The 16,860-nt window shown below is 42.4% G+C and overlaps 1 protein-coding gene across 1 annotated transcript in view; it reads left to right on the top strand.

Annotated features, from left to right (window-relative positions):
- LOC117558276 (tetraspanin-8-like) overlaps positions 1-8,834 on the top strand; it is a 28,295-nt gene extending 19,461 nt beyond the window's left edge. Inside the window, exons 2-8 of the mRNA XM_034234340.1 lie at positions 68-130; positions 1,554-1,673; positions 2,143-2,217; positions 2,303-2,398; positions 4,740-4,850; positions 4,930-5,013; positions 8,081-8,834. Of these exons, the coding sequence (XP_034090231.1) occupies positions 68-130; positions 1,554-1,673; positions 2,143-2,217; positions 2,303-2,398; positions 4,740-4,850; positions 4,930-5,013; positions 8,081-8,155 (624 nt within the window). The 3' untranslated portion in view covers positions 8,156-8,834. The remainder of the gene's footprint in view (positions 1-67; positions 131-1,553; positions 1,674-2,142; positions 2,218-2,302; positions 2,399-4,739; positions 4,851-4,929; positions 5,014-8,080) is intronic.
- Positions 8,835-16,860: the final 8,026 nt, after the last annotated feature.

Raw genomic sequence — 16,860 nt, 5'->3', positions numbered from 1 at the left:
CACCAAATAAACACCGGTTACATTTTTCTGTATTGAAACTAAATCTTTGTTTTTCTTTTGATTACAGATTAGTGGTTGCATCATCCTCGGCGTCTCCATCTACCTGAAGGTCTCCAAGGATGGGAACCTGGTGAGAATTAGTGTTAATTTCGTCAGCTATTTTTTTATTTAGTTTTAGTCCTGTGTTAAATTTCCTTTTTAGTTTTAGTCATATATTAATCACCTTCATCCTGTTTTTATTTAGTCAAGTTTTAGTCGACTAAAAGTCTGAGCATTTTAGTCTTATTTTAGTGAAAGAAAACTAATTATTTTAGTCTACTTTTTGTCAATGAAAACTGTTGAGTCTTTTTTTAGTCATCAGATTATATAGAACATTTCAGTCAAACTAGTCAAAACCAATAATTTGTCATTTTAGTCAAACGTATTTCACAATAAGATTATATCTTGTCCTTATTTGATGAAAAACACAGGTTGAATGATTAAGAAGCTTTGCAGAGAGTATCTGCTCAGGTTTGTGGTGTTTTCTGTGTTTTGGCCACATTGCTTCCCTTCTGATGAAACAATGCATTCGCTTTTTTTCTCCGCCTCATTGTAGCGACAATGGGCCCAAATATCACATCGTTTCTTTCTCCCAAGCAGTGGTGGCTTTAGACTTTTTCGTTGTCAGTCATTTTGACGGATCGTAACATTTCCGTCATAATCCATTATTACCCGTCGAGTGCACAATTTATCACTCACTCGCGCTGACGGGGGGTATTCGGTTAACGCGAGTGCGACCACTGCTCCCAAGCCCTGTTGCCATTTCATTTTCTGTTAAATAAGGTTAGTTAGACCATGAGTTAGACCCGAGTCTTCCTGACAGTTCACAGTGTGCCGCTGCCCGGTGTAATTCAAATCTACCGCCGCGCGCAGCACGGACACACAGCTGCTGCCCAGCCGCAGCACCGGAAATGGAACTGCTGGGAGAAAAACTGACTATCAGAGATGTAACGTTATCTTTGATAATATTTCGTCTCCTCATTTTTCGTCAACGAAAGTAAAGAGAGATTTTGGCATAGTTTTTATTTAGTGAACTACATTTTCGTCTCGTCACTTTTCGTCAACGATATTGCATGATGATTTCGTTGCAGTTATTGTTTACTGCCGTCGGTGCCGTCTCGTCATCGTCTCGTTTTCGTCATGTAAAAAAAGGTCATTGACGAACATATTTCGTCATAGTTTTAGTCAACGAAATTAACACTAGTGAGAATCACACCATGCAGACTCATCATTTTATTTCCTTCTTCTTGTCATGCAAAGAAAAGATTAAAAAAAAGTTTGCACTGCCTCCATTTATTGTTATGTTACACAAACGGATAATGCAGAAAAGGTACAACAGGGTTACAATTCTACATGAACAGTTAGTTATGGAAAGTAAAGGACTCATAACCCTGCTCAGATGTTTGAAATGTTCTCCTCTGCTGTTACTGAGTGATATTATGGGATGTTCTCTCCCTCAGATGGAGATGGATGTTAACTGTTCTCCTCTGAGTGATATTCTTCTCTCCCCTCAGATCACCAGCGAGTCTCTCCCGGGGATCGACCTGATGATCGCGATCGGAGTGATCATCCTGGTGCTGGGCTTCCTGGGATGCTGCGGAGCGATCAGAGAGAACCGCTGCATGCTGCTGCTGGTGAGGATTACATGAGATTATTATAGATCAGACGCAAAGGTTTTCTGTTTCATAGAAAGAAAAGAAATATATTTACTATGAATTTTTGACTTTTTCCGACAAATGACTTTTTTCTCCTTTTTTTTAATGTGAAATAAAGTTATAGTATTGTACGTCGATTTAAACAAAATGTTTATTTATAATATGTCGATTTTTTGGGGGGAAATAGTCATAGTATATTACTTTTTATGTAGAAAAAATGCATAGTATAGTATGTCGAAAAGGGGAAAAAAGTCATAAAAAATAGTATGTCGAGAAAAAGTCATAGTAAGTCGAAATAAGGCATAGTATATATAGTATGTCGGTAAGGGAAAAAAAAGTCAGAGTTTATCGAAAAAAGTGTGAGTTTTTCTAATTTTCAACATCCCATTCGTAAACACAAACACCAGCAACACACTGAGACGAAAATGAACCTCCTTTCTCCCCTCAGTTCTTCATCAGCCTCCTCGTCATCTTCGTCCTGCTGCTCGCTGCCGGCATCCTGGGAGCCGTGGAGGAGAAGAAGGTAAACAGGAAGTAACATCAAAGTGTTTCTATTTAAATTACAGAGAAAACACTTTATTTATTCATGTTTTTATTTGTGTGTGCAGGTGAAGATCTGGATGAAGGACCGTCTGAAGAAGTTCACACCACTGTCGTCGCAGCCAGACAATGTGATTGAAGACCTGGAGAAACTGCAGAAAGAGGTCACACACACACACACACGCACACATGCACACACACACACACACACACACACACACACACACACACACACACATACCATGTATACATCACTTCAGGGGACATTACATTGACTTACATGCATTTCCTGGAGACTTATCCTAACCTTAACCATCACATGCCTAACCCTAAACCTAATCCTAATGCTAGAACACACACACACACACACACACACACACACACACACACACACACACACACACACACACACACACAGTCTACCCAAAGACACACACACACAGTCTACCCAAAGACACACACACAGTCTACCCAAAGACACACACACACAGTCTACCCAAAGACACACACACACAGTCTACCCAAAGACACACACACAGTCTACCCAAAGACACACACACACAGTCTACCCAAAGACACACACACAGTCTACCCAAAGACACACACACACAGTCTACCCAAAGACACACACACAGTCTACCCAAAGACACACACACACAGTCTACCCAAAGACACACACACACAGTCTACCCAAAGACACACACACAGTCTACCCAAAGACACACACACAGTCTACCCAAAGACACACACATATTCTACCCAAAGACACACACACAGTCTACCCAAAGACACACACACAGTCTACCCAAAGACACACACACACAGTCTACCCAAAGACAGCTGTACAAGATCACACACAATTGATTTCCAGAGACTTTAATACAAATGACTACAGAGCAGTTTTAGTGATTGATTTTAAAGACATTCTTCATATAAAATGTTCAAAACATGTCAATTTCTTAGAACAATTAGACCCACAAGAAAGAAATTTAGTCACATTTCTTAAATTCTTTATTGAAACAGGGATTTATTTTATACTATAGACTTGTATACACCAAATATAGAGACACACACCGATAATTAACGCTTACATAATTAAGAAAAGCAAAAACGTGTGATTGCAAATATAAAAGGTTACATGGAAACAAAGGTATAACATAAGATGTACGCTATTGATCCCAAGTTGGGACATGTGTGAGTTGCACAGCATAAAAAATGAACAAAACATATCTCCAGCTCTGGACAGGACATTTGAATTAAGATAAGAAAGGACTTTATTCATCCCGAAGGAAATTGTTGTGCCAGTTTTGTGTGAGTTACAAAAATACAATAAACACAGCAGCATGGTAATAAAACTGTAAACTAACAGTGCCGTAAAAAGAGCAATTAAATATCTACAGGAAACACAGACATCATTAATGCAACATATAAAACACTGTATAGTGACAAGCAGTATTTAGTAGTACAAAAAAAACGTAGTGGCAGATACAGAGCATTCGGTCCAACTAGTGTCCTTCACATGCTGATCGACAAGAGAGGGAGTCACAGTCACAAGATGGAGGAATGCCGGGTCTTGTAGGTAATCATACATCCTGCTGTCATGTTCAAAATACTGAGGTTTTTCACTAAATTATGACTTTTTCTCAAAATCTCAAGATTCTGACTTTTACCTCAATTTTGAATTGTAGCTCAATTTATGACTTTTTCTCAAAAGCTCAATATTATGACTTTTTCTCAAATCTGACTTTTTCTCAAAAATCTGACTTTTTCTCAAAAATTTCACTTTTTCTCAAAATCTCAAAATTATGACTTTTTCTCAAAAATCTCAAAATTATTATTTTTTCTCAAAAATCTCAAAATTATGACTTTTTCTGAAAAATCTGACTTTCTCAAAAATTTCACATTTTCTCTAAATTATGACTTTTTCTCAAAATCTCAAAATTCTATATTTTTCTCAAAATTTTAAATTTTTCTCGAATTACTTTTTCTCAAAATCTGACTTTTTCTCAAAAATCTGACTTTTTCTCAAAACTTTTTCTGAATACTTAAACATGTTAATAATCCCTGGTCCCCGGCGTGAGCTTCAGCCTCAGGATCCATGTGTCTGTGATCCTCTCCAGAATGGAAGGAGTCATCACATACAGAGACTAGTTCCTGAACAGTGTCCTTCACATGCTGATATCCAAGAGAGGGAGTTACACAGTCACAAGATGGAGGAATAGAAAGCAGTATTCAATGCTCAGAAATGAGCATGCTTGATGTCTCTCTCCATAGAGGCTGAATCATCATGTTAATCACAGAGCTATCATCTGCCTCAAACAGTCCTGATGCTCTTCTAGGTAATCACACATCCTGTCATGTTCACAGCTACAGTTGATACCTTTGTAGTATGCTACTCTCAGACTGGAAGAGGACATTCAGGATTTTCCCAACACATATTTATTATATAGCAGCGAGTTTTTTGTATAAGCAGCTAAATCTCAAATGTTCTGTTGTTTCCTCCAGCTGAAGTGTTGTGGGCTCGTTGACGGACCCTCTGATTGGACGAAAATACCCGACTCGTGTCGCTGCAACGCCACGGAGACAGACTGCAAGTCCAACGCTATTTACCAAGAGGTAGACATCCCATAGTGTACCGTTAAAATAAATAAATATATAAGTACAGTTTTATTGACGTCCTGCTCTCTCCCTGCAGAACTGCTCGGACAAAATCATCAACCTGATGGAGCAGCACATGGAGGTGGTGCTGGGGATCGCCTTCGCTATCGCCATCCTGCTGGTGAGTCTCTACTTTAAAGAGTCCTCTCCTGCTGATGTTCAGGTGTATATCAGTATGTAGTGTCTCTACTTTAAAGAGTTCTCTCCTGCTGATGTTCAGGTGTATATCAGTATGTAGTGTCTCTACTTTAAAGAGTCCTCTCCTGCTGATGTTCAGGTGTATATCAGTATGTAGTGTCTCTACTTTAAAGAGTCCTCTCCTGCTGATGTTCAGGTGTATATCAGTATGTAGTGTCTCTACTTTAAAGAGTCCTGTCCTGCTGATGTTCAGGTGGATATCAGTATCTAGTGTCTCTACTTTAAAGAGTCCTCTCCTGATGATGTTCAGGTGTATATCAGTATGTAGTGTCTCTACTTTAAAGAGTCCTCTCCTGCTGATGTTCAGGTGTATATCAGTATGTAGTGTCTCTACTTTAAAGAGTCCTCTCCTGCTGATGTTCAGGTGTATATCAGTATGTAGTGTCTCTACTTTAAAGAGTCCTCTCCTGATGATGTTCAGGTGTATATCAGTATGTAGTGTCTCTACTTTAAAGAGTCCTCTCCTGCTGATGTTCAGGTGTATATCAGTATGTAGTGTCTCTACTTTAAAGAGTCCTCTCCTGATGATGTTCAGGTGTATATCAGTATGTAGTGTCTCTACTTTAAAGAGTCCTCTCCTGCTGATGTTCAGGTGTATATCAGTATGTAGTGTCTCTACTTTAAAGAGTCCTCTCCTGCTGATGTTCAGGTGTATATCAGTATGTAGTGTCTCTACTTTAAAGAGTCCTCTCCTGATGATGTTCAGGTGTATATCAGTATGTAGTGTCTCTACTTTAAAGAGTCCTCTCCTGCTGATGTTCAGGTGTATATCAGTATGTAGGGTCTCTACTTTAAAGAGTCCTCTCCTGCTGATGTTCAGGTGTATATCAGTATGTAGTGTCTCTACTTTAAAGAGTCCTCTCCTGCTGATGTTCAGGTGTATATCAGTATGTAGGGTCTCTACTTTAAAGAGTCCTCTCCTGCTGATGTTCAGGTGTATATCAGTATGTAGTGTCTCTACTTTAAAGAGTCCTCTCCTGCTGATGTTCAGGTGTATATCAGTATGTAGTGTCTCTACTTTAAAGAGTCCTCTCCTGATGATGTTCAGGTGTATATCAGTATGTAGGGTCTCTACTTTAAAGAGTCCTCTCCTGATGATGTTCAGGTGTATATCAGTATGTAGGGTCTCTACTTTAAAGAGTCCTCTCCTGCTGATGTTCAGGTGTATATCAGTATGTAGTGTCTCTACTTTAAAGAGTCCTCTCCTGATGATGTTCAGGTGTATATCAGTATGTAGGGTCTCTACTTTAAAGAGTCCTCTCCTGCTGATGTTCAGGTGTATATCAGTATGTAGTGTCTCTACTTTAAAGAGTCCTCTCCTGCTGATGGTCAGGTGTATATCAGTATGTAGTGTCTCTACTTTAAAGAGTCCTCTCCTGCTGATGTTCAGGTGTATATCAGTATGTAGTGTCTCTACTTTAAAGAGTCCTCTCCTGCTGATGTTCAGGTGTATATCAGTATGTAGTGTCTCTACTTTAAAGAGTCCTCTCCTGCTGATGTTCAGGTGTATATCAGTATGTAGAGTCTCTACTTTAAAGAGTCCTCTCCTGCTGATGTTCAGGTGTATATCAGTATGTAGTGTCTCTACTTTAAAGAGTCCTCTCCTGCTGATGTTCAGGTGTATATCAGTATGTAGTGTCTCTACTTTAAAGAGTCCTCTCCTGCTGATGTTCAGGTGTATATCAGTATGTAGTGTCTCTACTTTAAAGAGTCCTCTCCTGCTGATGTTCAGGTGTATATCAGTATGTAGTGTCTCTACTTTAAAGAGTCCTCTCCTGCTGATGTTCAGGTGTATATCAGTATGTAGAGTCTCTACTTTAAAGAGTCCTCTCCTGCTGATGTTCAGGTGTATATCAGTATGTAGGGTCTCTACTTTAAAGAGTCCTCTCCTGCTGATGTTCAGGTGTATATCAGTATGTAGTGTCTCTACTTTAAAGAGTCCTCTCCTGCTGATGGTCAGGTGTATATCAGTATGTAGTGTCTCTACTTTAAAGAGTCCTCTCCTGCTGATGTTCAGGTGTATATCAGTATGTAGTGTCTCTACTTTAAAGAGTCCTCTCCTGCTGATGTTCAGGTGTATATCAGTATGTAGGGTCTCTACTTTAAAGAGTCCTCTCCTGCTGATGTTCAGGTGTATATCAGTATGTAGCGTCTCTACTTTAAAGAGTCCTCTCCTGCTGATGTTCAGGTGTATATCAGTATGTAGTGTCTCTACTTTAAAGAGTCCTCTCCTGCTGATGTTCAGGTGTATATCAGTATGTAGTGTCTCTACTTTAAAGAGTCCTCTCCTGCTGATGTTCAGGTGTATATCAGTCTGTAGTGTCTCTACTTTAAAGAGTCCTCTCCTGCTGATGTTCAGGTGTATATCAGTATGTAGTGTCTCTACTTTAAAGAGTCCTCTCCTGCTGATGTCCAGGTGTATATCAGTATGTAGTGTCTCTACTTTAAAGAGTCCTCTCCTGCTGATGTTCAGGTGTATATCAGTATGTAGTGTCTCTACTTTAAAGAGTCCTCTCCTGCTGATGTTCAGGTGTATATCAGTATGTAGTGTCTCTACTTTAAAGAGTCCTCTCCTGCTGATGTTCAGGTGTATATCAGTATGTAGTGTCTCTACTTTAAAGAGTCCTCTCCTGCTGATGTTCAGGTGTATATCAGTATGTAGTGTCTCTACTTTAAAGAGTCCTCTCCTGCTGTCTGAAACCAGAGCCCAGTCTGCTCTGATTGGTTAGCTGGCTGGCTCTGTTTAGATTGGTCAACAGCTTAGAGATGTCCCGCCCCTTAGCACGTACAATGTGTTGGAGCGCTAGCCAATAGAAGCGCAAGTGTTCCTTGTGATGTCACTGTGTTCCGGAACTTTGGGATTTTACATTTTTACCTTCTAAAGTAAAAAAATATGACATTAAACCACAAATACAGAGTTTTAACTGAAGCACCCCCCCCCCCCCGTATCACGGCTGATTTGAACGTGTTTCTCCCGCTCCTTTCTGCAGATTTTCGGCATGGTGTTCTCTATGATCCTCTACTGTCAGATCAGCAAGAAGGACGGCTTGACCACCACCGCCTGAACATCAGGAGCCAATCAGCAGAGCCCAAAGGACCCATGTGACCTCAGTGCTGCTGTAACCTTAATCCATGGCTTTAATACTGGAAGCAAACGTGAATGTTAGTGAAAAGCTGTTAAACTAAGTAAATATCTACATTATGTGACTTTAAATGTAACAATGTCCATGTTTCCATCTCACTGTGGCCTCGAGGAACAAAATCCACTTCCAAATGATTGTAAAGAAATAAATAATGTGTACCATTTTGGGCCCGTCTGCTAAAAGCCCCCGTATTAGTGTTTCTGCTGGTTCCTCTTTGTAACCTGTCCCTACGTTACGTGAGAAAAGCTTAACATCAAATTATAATGAAGTAATCAGGTGGTATTTCTGTTATTAGTCAGCTGACTTTTTCTCACAAATGATCCCAAAATAACCCCCAGGTAATCGAGCTACATACACAAGCCTTTTTAGAATAAGCTTTACATATCTTAGACCGCGTTGTTGAAATAGCTTTGATTGTTTTCATTATAAACTACTCTGATCTCGTTGTGAGGATATCTTTTTTTTTACTTCTGCTCCCTTGTTTCCTACCCACTCGATTCCTCACCACTATTTCTATATATTTTTTAAGCCTAACTTGAATTAAGTTTAGGACGTCAAGTGTCATACTAAAGAAAAAGGGAAATAAAGAAATTAAAACATTGTTTGTGTTTCATTATTTTTATTAGTGAGATTTTACCATTTTAATTCTGTGGGTTATAAAATCTATTTTCATGAGAAGAGATGGGATGAAGAGCATTTTAAAGTTTGACTGCAGCTCAATGATTGGCTGCTGGAGATTATGGTGAAATGTGATTGGTTAAAAGAGAACGCCCATGAATGACATGCTATATGACTTTAGTATTAACACACACAGACACACACACACACACACAGAGATACACACACGCACACAGAGACACGCACACACAGTCAGACACACACACACACGCACACACAGTGAGACACACACACACACACACAGAGACACACACACAGAGACACACACACGCACATGGCAATGTATTTTAATTATTCATTATTGCATGGTTTTAAGTGTGTGTTTTATACCTTTTTATTGTGTGATTTTACTCTGAAATGTGTTTTCCTTTTGAACTGGTTTTAACTTCCTGCTGCATGCTTTTATTTTTGAAATGTTTGGATTGGCCTTGCCATGCTGATTGACAATGAGTGACCACACCTGGAGCCAATCTACACGCCTATAGAGGGAAGGAGAAGAGCAGCAGAGGACAGACGGAAACTGAAGGAGGCAGCAGAGGCAGAGCGCACCGGGAGCAGAGGCACACGCAACAAAGGGATTAAGAGACAGTCCAAGAGAGGGTCGACGGAGCACCTTTGCAGCCCTGGAAAGACTGGTTTTGAGAAAATACTTTTAACCCTTTTAACATTTGAATTCTTTGTATTGTTTTAACTGCGTTTAATTGTATTTTAACATAGTTTTAGACTATCTTTTTACTGAGATTATATTTTAGACAGCTCTGATTTTAGTTTTCTTAGTAAAGATGTTATGTTCTACTGAATAAATTATTGTGTTTTAAACTTAGTAGTTGGCTCCTTGATTACCCAGTTTTCCACTCCACCTGCTTTAAAAGAACCCTTTCCCTCTCCATAAGTTATTACCCCTCCCCCTCCTTTACATAAAGTGGCGTTGTCGGCGGGATTGGGTTTGAGAGCAGCTGTGGTAATCAGGAGCCTAGCTTGTATCATAGTTTTAGCACCATTTTTAGCATAGCTTTTAGCACACCTTTTAAGCACATTTTAGATGACCATGATGATGCCTGTGTATCCCGGTGCCCCTTGGCTCCCTAAATTCAATGGGTCAGGTGATGACTTAAAATACCAAGATGCAAAGGTTTGTTGGGCTCAGAAGAATTAGCTGAAGCTAGTAAAGTTGGTATTGTGTTGGGAGCGCTTGCTGGGGAAGCTAAACGCCAGGTGAGTGTCCTTGAGGACAATGAGAAGAATGAGGTCCGCCAGATATTTTGTTATTTAGATTCCCTTTATGGCGATAGAACCCCTACCCCAGTGTTGAGGTCACAATTATTTAGCTCTTCACAGAAACCAAATGAAAGTGCCATCCTTTATTCTAAGGTTGAGATAACTATGTTGCAGGCTGCGGCGGCACAACCCACGTGACGCCCCCTCCGATGTCGCCCTGCGGGACCAGCTCTTGCTCGGGCTGTGTGAAGGCCCTCTAGCCCCTGAAGGTATACGCCCGGCGAAACCCTGATGAGGGCTTTGCTGCAATACGCCAGGAAGCGCTACTGCTCGAGGCTGAATATGGCAGATCTCAACCAGAGGGAACATGCCATTTGGTTAGTGGCTCACATGTCCCCCCCGGGCCACGAGGGGGCAAAAGGGGGCATTGCCCCCTCAGTCATTTCATCCTGGAGCCGGGCCTGGTCCCCCCCTAACCAGCCGCAGGCAGAAGGCTGGAAAGAGACACTGAAGAGAGAGATCATGGATCATGTGAAATCCCAGATGCAAGGACTCGCACAGGAACTGATGAAGGAAATCAAACCACTTCTTCAACCAGTCACTGCTGCACCCCCACCACCAACTCAGCCTTGGCGAGAGCGACGACAACCAACATCACAATCTAACAACTGGGATGAGCAAGGTAGGCCTATCTGCCGTCAATGCAAACAGTCCGGGCACATTGCCAGTGGCGTTTTTATATGTACAAAAGTGGTGGGGCACAAAAAACGTAGATGTCTATAAGCTTCTGCAGTGAGGTTCATGGCTGCTGAGGCTCTGACTCTTCAGGTTTACAAATATTATATTTTGACCTAAATCAAAATATAATATTATTTTCAAAAGCTTTTTTAGTCTGATGCTTCAATTAATTTTAAACATACAGTTCAACAAAAGGATACCCACATTTTTTTATTTTATCATTTAAATATTGAATTGTTCTCTCTCAGTAAGATCCCATTTTCAATAACATTGCAGTCTTACCTTGACATGAAGATGAAGTCCATTGGCCTATCCTTCTGGACAAAAATCTCTATTACTTTTTTGTAAAAGTCCTCCTTATGTTCTTGTAGTTTCAAAAGTCTATCATAAATCTAATCGATATATTTATGACTCGAAAATGATAAAAGTAGGGTAGACATGTGGATATTATCCGGCTGAACAAAACGTGCATTTATCTAACAGGTTTGTTTCTCACAGATCTTATTTTGAGCTATTTTCTAAAATCCTATGGAGAAATATCATTGCTTTTTTGTGGAGGGAAGCCATGCGCAGCTTACTTCCGGGTTTTAGGATGCGTCACTGCAGCTCTCTCGTCTCCTCTTCACACACCACACTTTTCGCGGCACACGTACTTACAGCCAATCAGCTCTGAATGATGTGAGATGACGTATGGTGGGGATGGCAGCTCTATGCCCCTATGGTCATTATTTGTTTGCCACACACATTAAATAGGACAATATTCTGAGCATGCGCAGTGTAGTTTTTACAGTCACCATTGACTTAAACAGGGAGAGGGAGGGACAGGATCAGGTTTTGTCCCACATGGCTCTAAACAGCTCAATAGGCACACACTGTAGACACTAATTAGAAGAACACAGACTGAAACAGCAATGAGACGAATCAGATGATTAAACATGATCTTAAAATATATTTTTACATTTTTTTTTTTGTGCATTTTTTTGGAATCATTATTTGTAATACTTTCTGCTGACACTAGGTGGGGCTGTGCCTAATGACCAGTCACCACTGATCATTGCAAGGTTTTGTAGGACGGCAGCTGCCCCCCAGTCAGCTTTAAACTAGCATTCCCTGCTGCTGAGGTCCGAGGGGCAGGGCTTGCTAATCCACCAGGAGAATCAAGGGCCACTGACACATTTATTGGGCAATGTCCAACAATTGTTGTATCCATTGAAGAGGTAAAGCTACAAGGATTACTAGATACGGGGTCTCAAGTGACATTAATGCAACAGAGTTTGTTTGAGAAGCATTTCAACCAGGCTAAGCTTGGGAAGACCCCTGTAGTTTTTAAGTTGAGAGCTGCCAATGGCCTTGAGATTCCTTACACTAGCTATGCTGTGTTGGATATGGAAGTTGAAGGTGTTAAAATACCAGGGCGGGGGATTGTGATAGTAAAGGATGAACACTGCACACACCCGCTCATAATTGGTATGAATGTTGGAACTGCCTGTTGGAATGCCCTCTTCAAATGGCCCGGAAAGTCTGCTTCCCCCCCACCTCAGTTGAACAACAGAGTTTGGAGAGATGCCTTTGCCAGCTGTCGACGTGTCGAAGCCATCATGGCAGAGGACGGGCTCCTGGGATATGTGCGGCCGGCTGGCCGACACAACATTGTAGTCCCTCCAAAGAGTGAGCTGCTGGTGTGGGGTCGTGCTCGGATGGGCCCGAAAGGAGCAGACTACTGTGCCTTGGTGGAAACACTGCCAGATGCTAGCGACGTGGGAGTGGCGAGGACACTGGCAGTGGTGAGAAATGGCAGAGTCCCTGTACGTGTTTACAACCCACACCCCTACAGCTTGTCTATAGGTCGGTACCAGAAGCTTGGAAAGCTGTACCATGTAGATGAGGCTGATGTCCATGGACCCTGTGACCTGAACCTGTCCCTTGATGACGACTGTGTCGTGGAAGTGACCTTGGTGGATGCCGCAACTACAGATGGAAAACAGGCATTACCAAAGGAGGTGAGAGACTTAGCCAACAGACCTGATCTGTCCGAACCGCAACAGGAAGAGCTAAGCACCCTGCTGCGCAAATGGGAGAAAGTTTTCGCCACACATGGGGAGGATTTTGGGCGGACGGACCTGGTACGGCACCGTACCTGTCAGAGAGAGGTACCGACCCCTTCCTCCTATGATGTACAAGGAAATGAAGACTCTACTTGCCGGAATGCTAGAGAAAGGAGTGATTAAGGAGAGCTGTAGTCCCTGGGCAGCACCTATAGTGTTGGTAAAGAAAAAAGATGGTAGTTGGAGATTTTGTGTTGATTACAGAAAATGTAATGCTGTAACCCATAAAGATGCCTTCCCTCTGCCCAGGATTGAAGAGATTACAGATGCTTTGTTGCTGGTTTTGCTAAAATGGCCCGCCCCTTGAACACTCTACTGACAGTGGTCCTCTGAGTGTCAAACAGCATTTGAGGCATTAAAGACTGCACTGACGCAAGCACCTCTTTTGGCATATGCAGACTATTCCTTGCCGTTTATAGTCTGCACAGATGCCAGCAACCAAGGCTTAGGAGCAGTTCTGTCCCAAGTGCAAGAGGGGCAAGAGCGAGTGATAGCCTATGCCAGCCGCAGCCTACACCCTACTGAACGGAACGATGCCAACTACAGCTCATTCAAGCTTGAACTGTTGGCCCTGAAGTGGGCAGTGACAGAGAAATTCAAGGACTACCTAACTGGGGCGGCGCGCAAATCACTGTTTTTGCTGACAATAACCCTGTTGCTCATCTACAGATGGCTCGTCTGGGTGCCGTAGAACAGCGGTTGCACAACTCGCCTCTTTCAACTACGAAATAAAGTTTCGCTCGGGTAAGAGCAACGCTAATGCAGACGCATTTTCAAGATGCCCAGTTGCCTCCTTGTCTTCTAGGGCTCCAGACGAGGAGGGTGTTACAAGACCAGCTGCAACCACAGCAGCCATTGAGTTAGCACCTGGAGGACAGGATGAGTTCGCCAGCAGTGACTGGGAAGAGGCACGAGGTAATGACCCCGACATCCAGACAGTTAGGAGGTATGTGGAAAACCGGCTGGCACCCAAAGGACCTGAACGCCAGGCCTTGTCCTGCAAAACACAGAAAATATTGCAACAATGGAAGAAATTGCAAGTGAAGGAAAATAAACTGTCGTAAGGTGATTGACCAGCACACCCATGAAGTACACTACCAGATTGTGTGTCCAAGCTCCAGGTACCAGGAAGTCTGGGAGAAATTCCACGAAGCTGCTGCCCATGCTGGTGTGGACAGGACCCTCCCCAGGATGTGTCAGCACTTCTACTGGCCAAACATGGAGGGGGAGGTGCGTCGGTTCCATCAGGGTTGTGTCACCTGCAGTCTGCAAAAGGTAAGGGTAGAACCAAAGGCCCCACTAAAACCTATTGCTGTATCTTACCCCCTAGAGGTCATAGGTCTGTGGAGTTTCATTGTTATGCGGATGATACTCAACTATATTTATCAATCAAGCCTGATGAAATTAATTATCTAAATAAAATTCAAGACTGCCTCAAGGACGTGACCTTAAACTTTTTGATGTTAAACACGACCAAAACTGAAGTTATTGTACTTGGCCCGAAGAATCTACGAAACAAATTATCTAAAGATATACTAACTATGGATGGCATTAATTTGGCCTCCAGTGAGACTGTAAGGAATCTTGGTGTTATATTTGATCAGGATTTATCCTTTAACGCCCACATAAAATCTATTTCAAGGACCACCTACTTCCATCTACGTAACATTGCAAAAATCAGGCATATCTTGCCTCAAAACGATGCAGAGAAACTAATCCATGCATTTGTTACTTCAAGGCTGGATTATTGTAACTCTTTATTATCAGGGTGTACCAAGAAGTCAGTCAAGTTGCTTCAGCTGATTCAAAATGCTGCGGCTCGTGTACTAACCAGAGTTAGGAAAAGGGACCACATTACTCCTGTTCTGGCTGCCTTACACTGGCTCCCTGAACACAGGATAGAATTTAAAATTCTTCTTCTCGCCTACAAAGCCCTTAATGGGCAGGCGCCATCTTACCTTAAAGAACTCATTATACCCTACTGTCCTACTAGGGCATTGCGTTCCAAGAATGCAGGGTTGTTGGTTGTTCCTAGAGTCTCTAAAAGTACAATGGGAGCCAGAGCCTTTTCTTATCAAGCTCCACATTTGTGGAATCAGCTTCCAGTTTGTGTTCGGGCGGCAGACACCCTATCCGTTTTTAAGAGTGCGCTTAAGACCTTCCTTTTTGATAAAGCTTATAGTTAGGGCTGATTAGATTCAGCCCCTAGTTTTGCTGATATAGGCTTAGTTTGTCGGGGGACATCTTACTTCTTCCTTCTCTCTGTCTATACCTGTGTACTCTCATGTTCCGATTAACCCAGCTTCCCCAAATGTCTTTCTTTTTGGTGTCTAATATACGCCGGGATCCGGAGTCATGGATGATCCTGCGCTCCTCTGTCCTGGATCGCGAGTCCTGGATCTTGAGTCGTGGCTGTGGTCCTGGATCATAGGTCCTGGATGGATATCCTCGTGGATTCATCTTCCTATTATACACACATGCATTTCCAAACATTTGGACTACCTATGTTGCAAATGTATTATCTTTTCAATTTACACACGGCATCTATTGCACGTCTGTCCGTCCTGGGAGAGGGATCCCTCCTCTGTTGCTCTCCCTGAGGTTTCTCCCATTTTCCCTTTAAACTGTGGGTTTTCTCCGGAAGTTTTCCTTGTACGATGTGAGGGTCTGAGGACAGAGGGTGTCGTATTGTCATACTGATATTCTGTACACACTGTGAAGACCACTGAGACACATGTAACATTTGTGATAATGGGCTATAAATAAACTTTGATTGATAGGTTTAGATTTGTTAACCCACAGACACATACCAAAACATCCTTGTTGCGACTAACCTTTTCACTAAGTTCTCTTGGGCCATACCCACACATGACCAGACAGCACACACAACAGTTAAAGCTTTGTGGACACATGTAATTCAGCCATTTGGTTGTCCAGCAAGATTTCATTCAGATCGTGGACCAAATGTTGAGTCAGCACTAATGAAACCGCTGTGCGAGACCTATGGTATTGCCAGAAGTCGCACCACAGCTTATCACCCTGCAGGGAACAGTAGTGCAGAGCGGTTTAACCAGACCTTGCTGAACATGCTTCGCACCCTTGAGACTGAGAAGCAAAGCCGCTGGCATGAGTACTTGCCTGAGTTGGTGCATGCATATAATAGCACGACACATAGTGCAACCAGTTATGCCCCATCTCTCCTGATGTTTGGCAGACACCTGAGACTACCTGTAATAATAATAATTTCAATTTATATAGCGCCTTTCACGAAACCCTTTACAATGGGAAGTAACAAAACAAAAAGTAATAATAGTCATACAGATACATAGGCTGAAGAAAACAAAACAGGAACAGGTTGCAGAGTACTGTATATTAGTTGAGGCCAAAGGCCTGAGTGAACAGATGGTGCTTGAGGTGTTTTTTGAAGGTGTCCAGAGAGTCTGCATTCCTGATTGCAGAGGGGAGAGGATTCCAGAGGGTGGGGGCTGCGACACTGAAGGCTCTGTTGCCAAATGTTTTCAGCTTGGAGCGCTGGATGGAGAGCAGCCCTTTGTCAGAGGACCGCAGGTGACGAGAGGGGGTGTAGGGCTGAAGGAGGTCAGAGATGTATGGAGGGGCTAGGGAGTGGAGAGATGTGTAAGTTAGCAGGAGGAGTTTGTACTGGATGCGTGACTTGACCGGGAGCCAGTGAAGGTGGATGAGGGTAGGGGTGATGTGTTGCCAAGGCTTAGTGTGGGTAGGATTAGGGGTGACCTATCAACAACCTCGGTTTGACTGCAGCTCAATGATTGGCTGCTGGAGATTATGGTGAAATGTGATTGGTTAAAAGAGAACGCCCATGAATTACATGCTATTATGACTTTAGTATTAACACACACACAGACAGAC

The sequence above is a fragment of the Gymnodraco acuticeps genome, unplaced genomic scaffold (assembly GCF_902827175.1).
Source record: "Gymnodraco acuticeps unplaced genomic scaffold, fGymAcu1.1, whole genome shotgun sequence".
NCBI classification, from domain to species: Eukaryota; Metazoa; Chordata; class Actinopteri; order Perciformes; family Bathydraconidae; genus Gymnodraco; species Gymnodraco acuticeps.
Note: the sequence above shows the minus strand (reverse complement) of the source record. Positions and strands in the feature narration are given on the sequence as shown.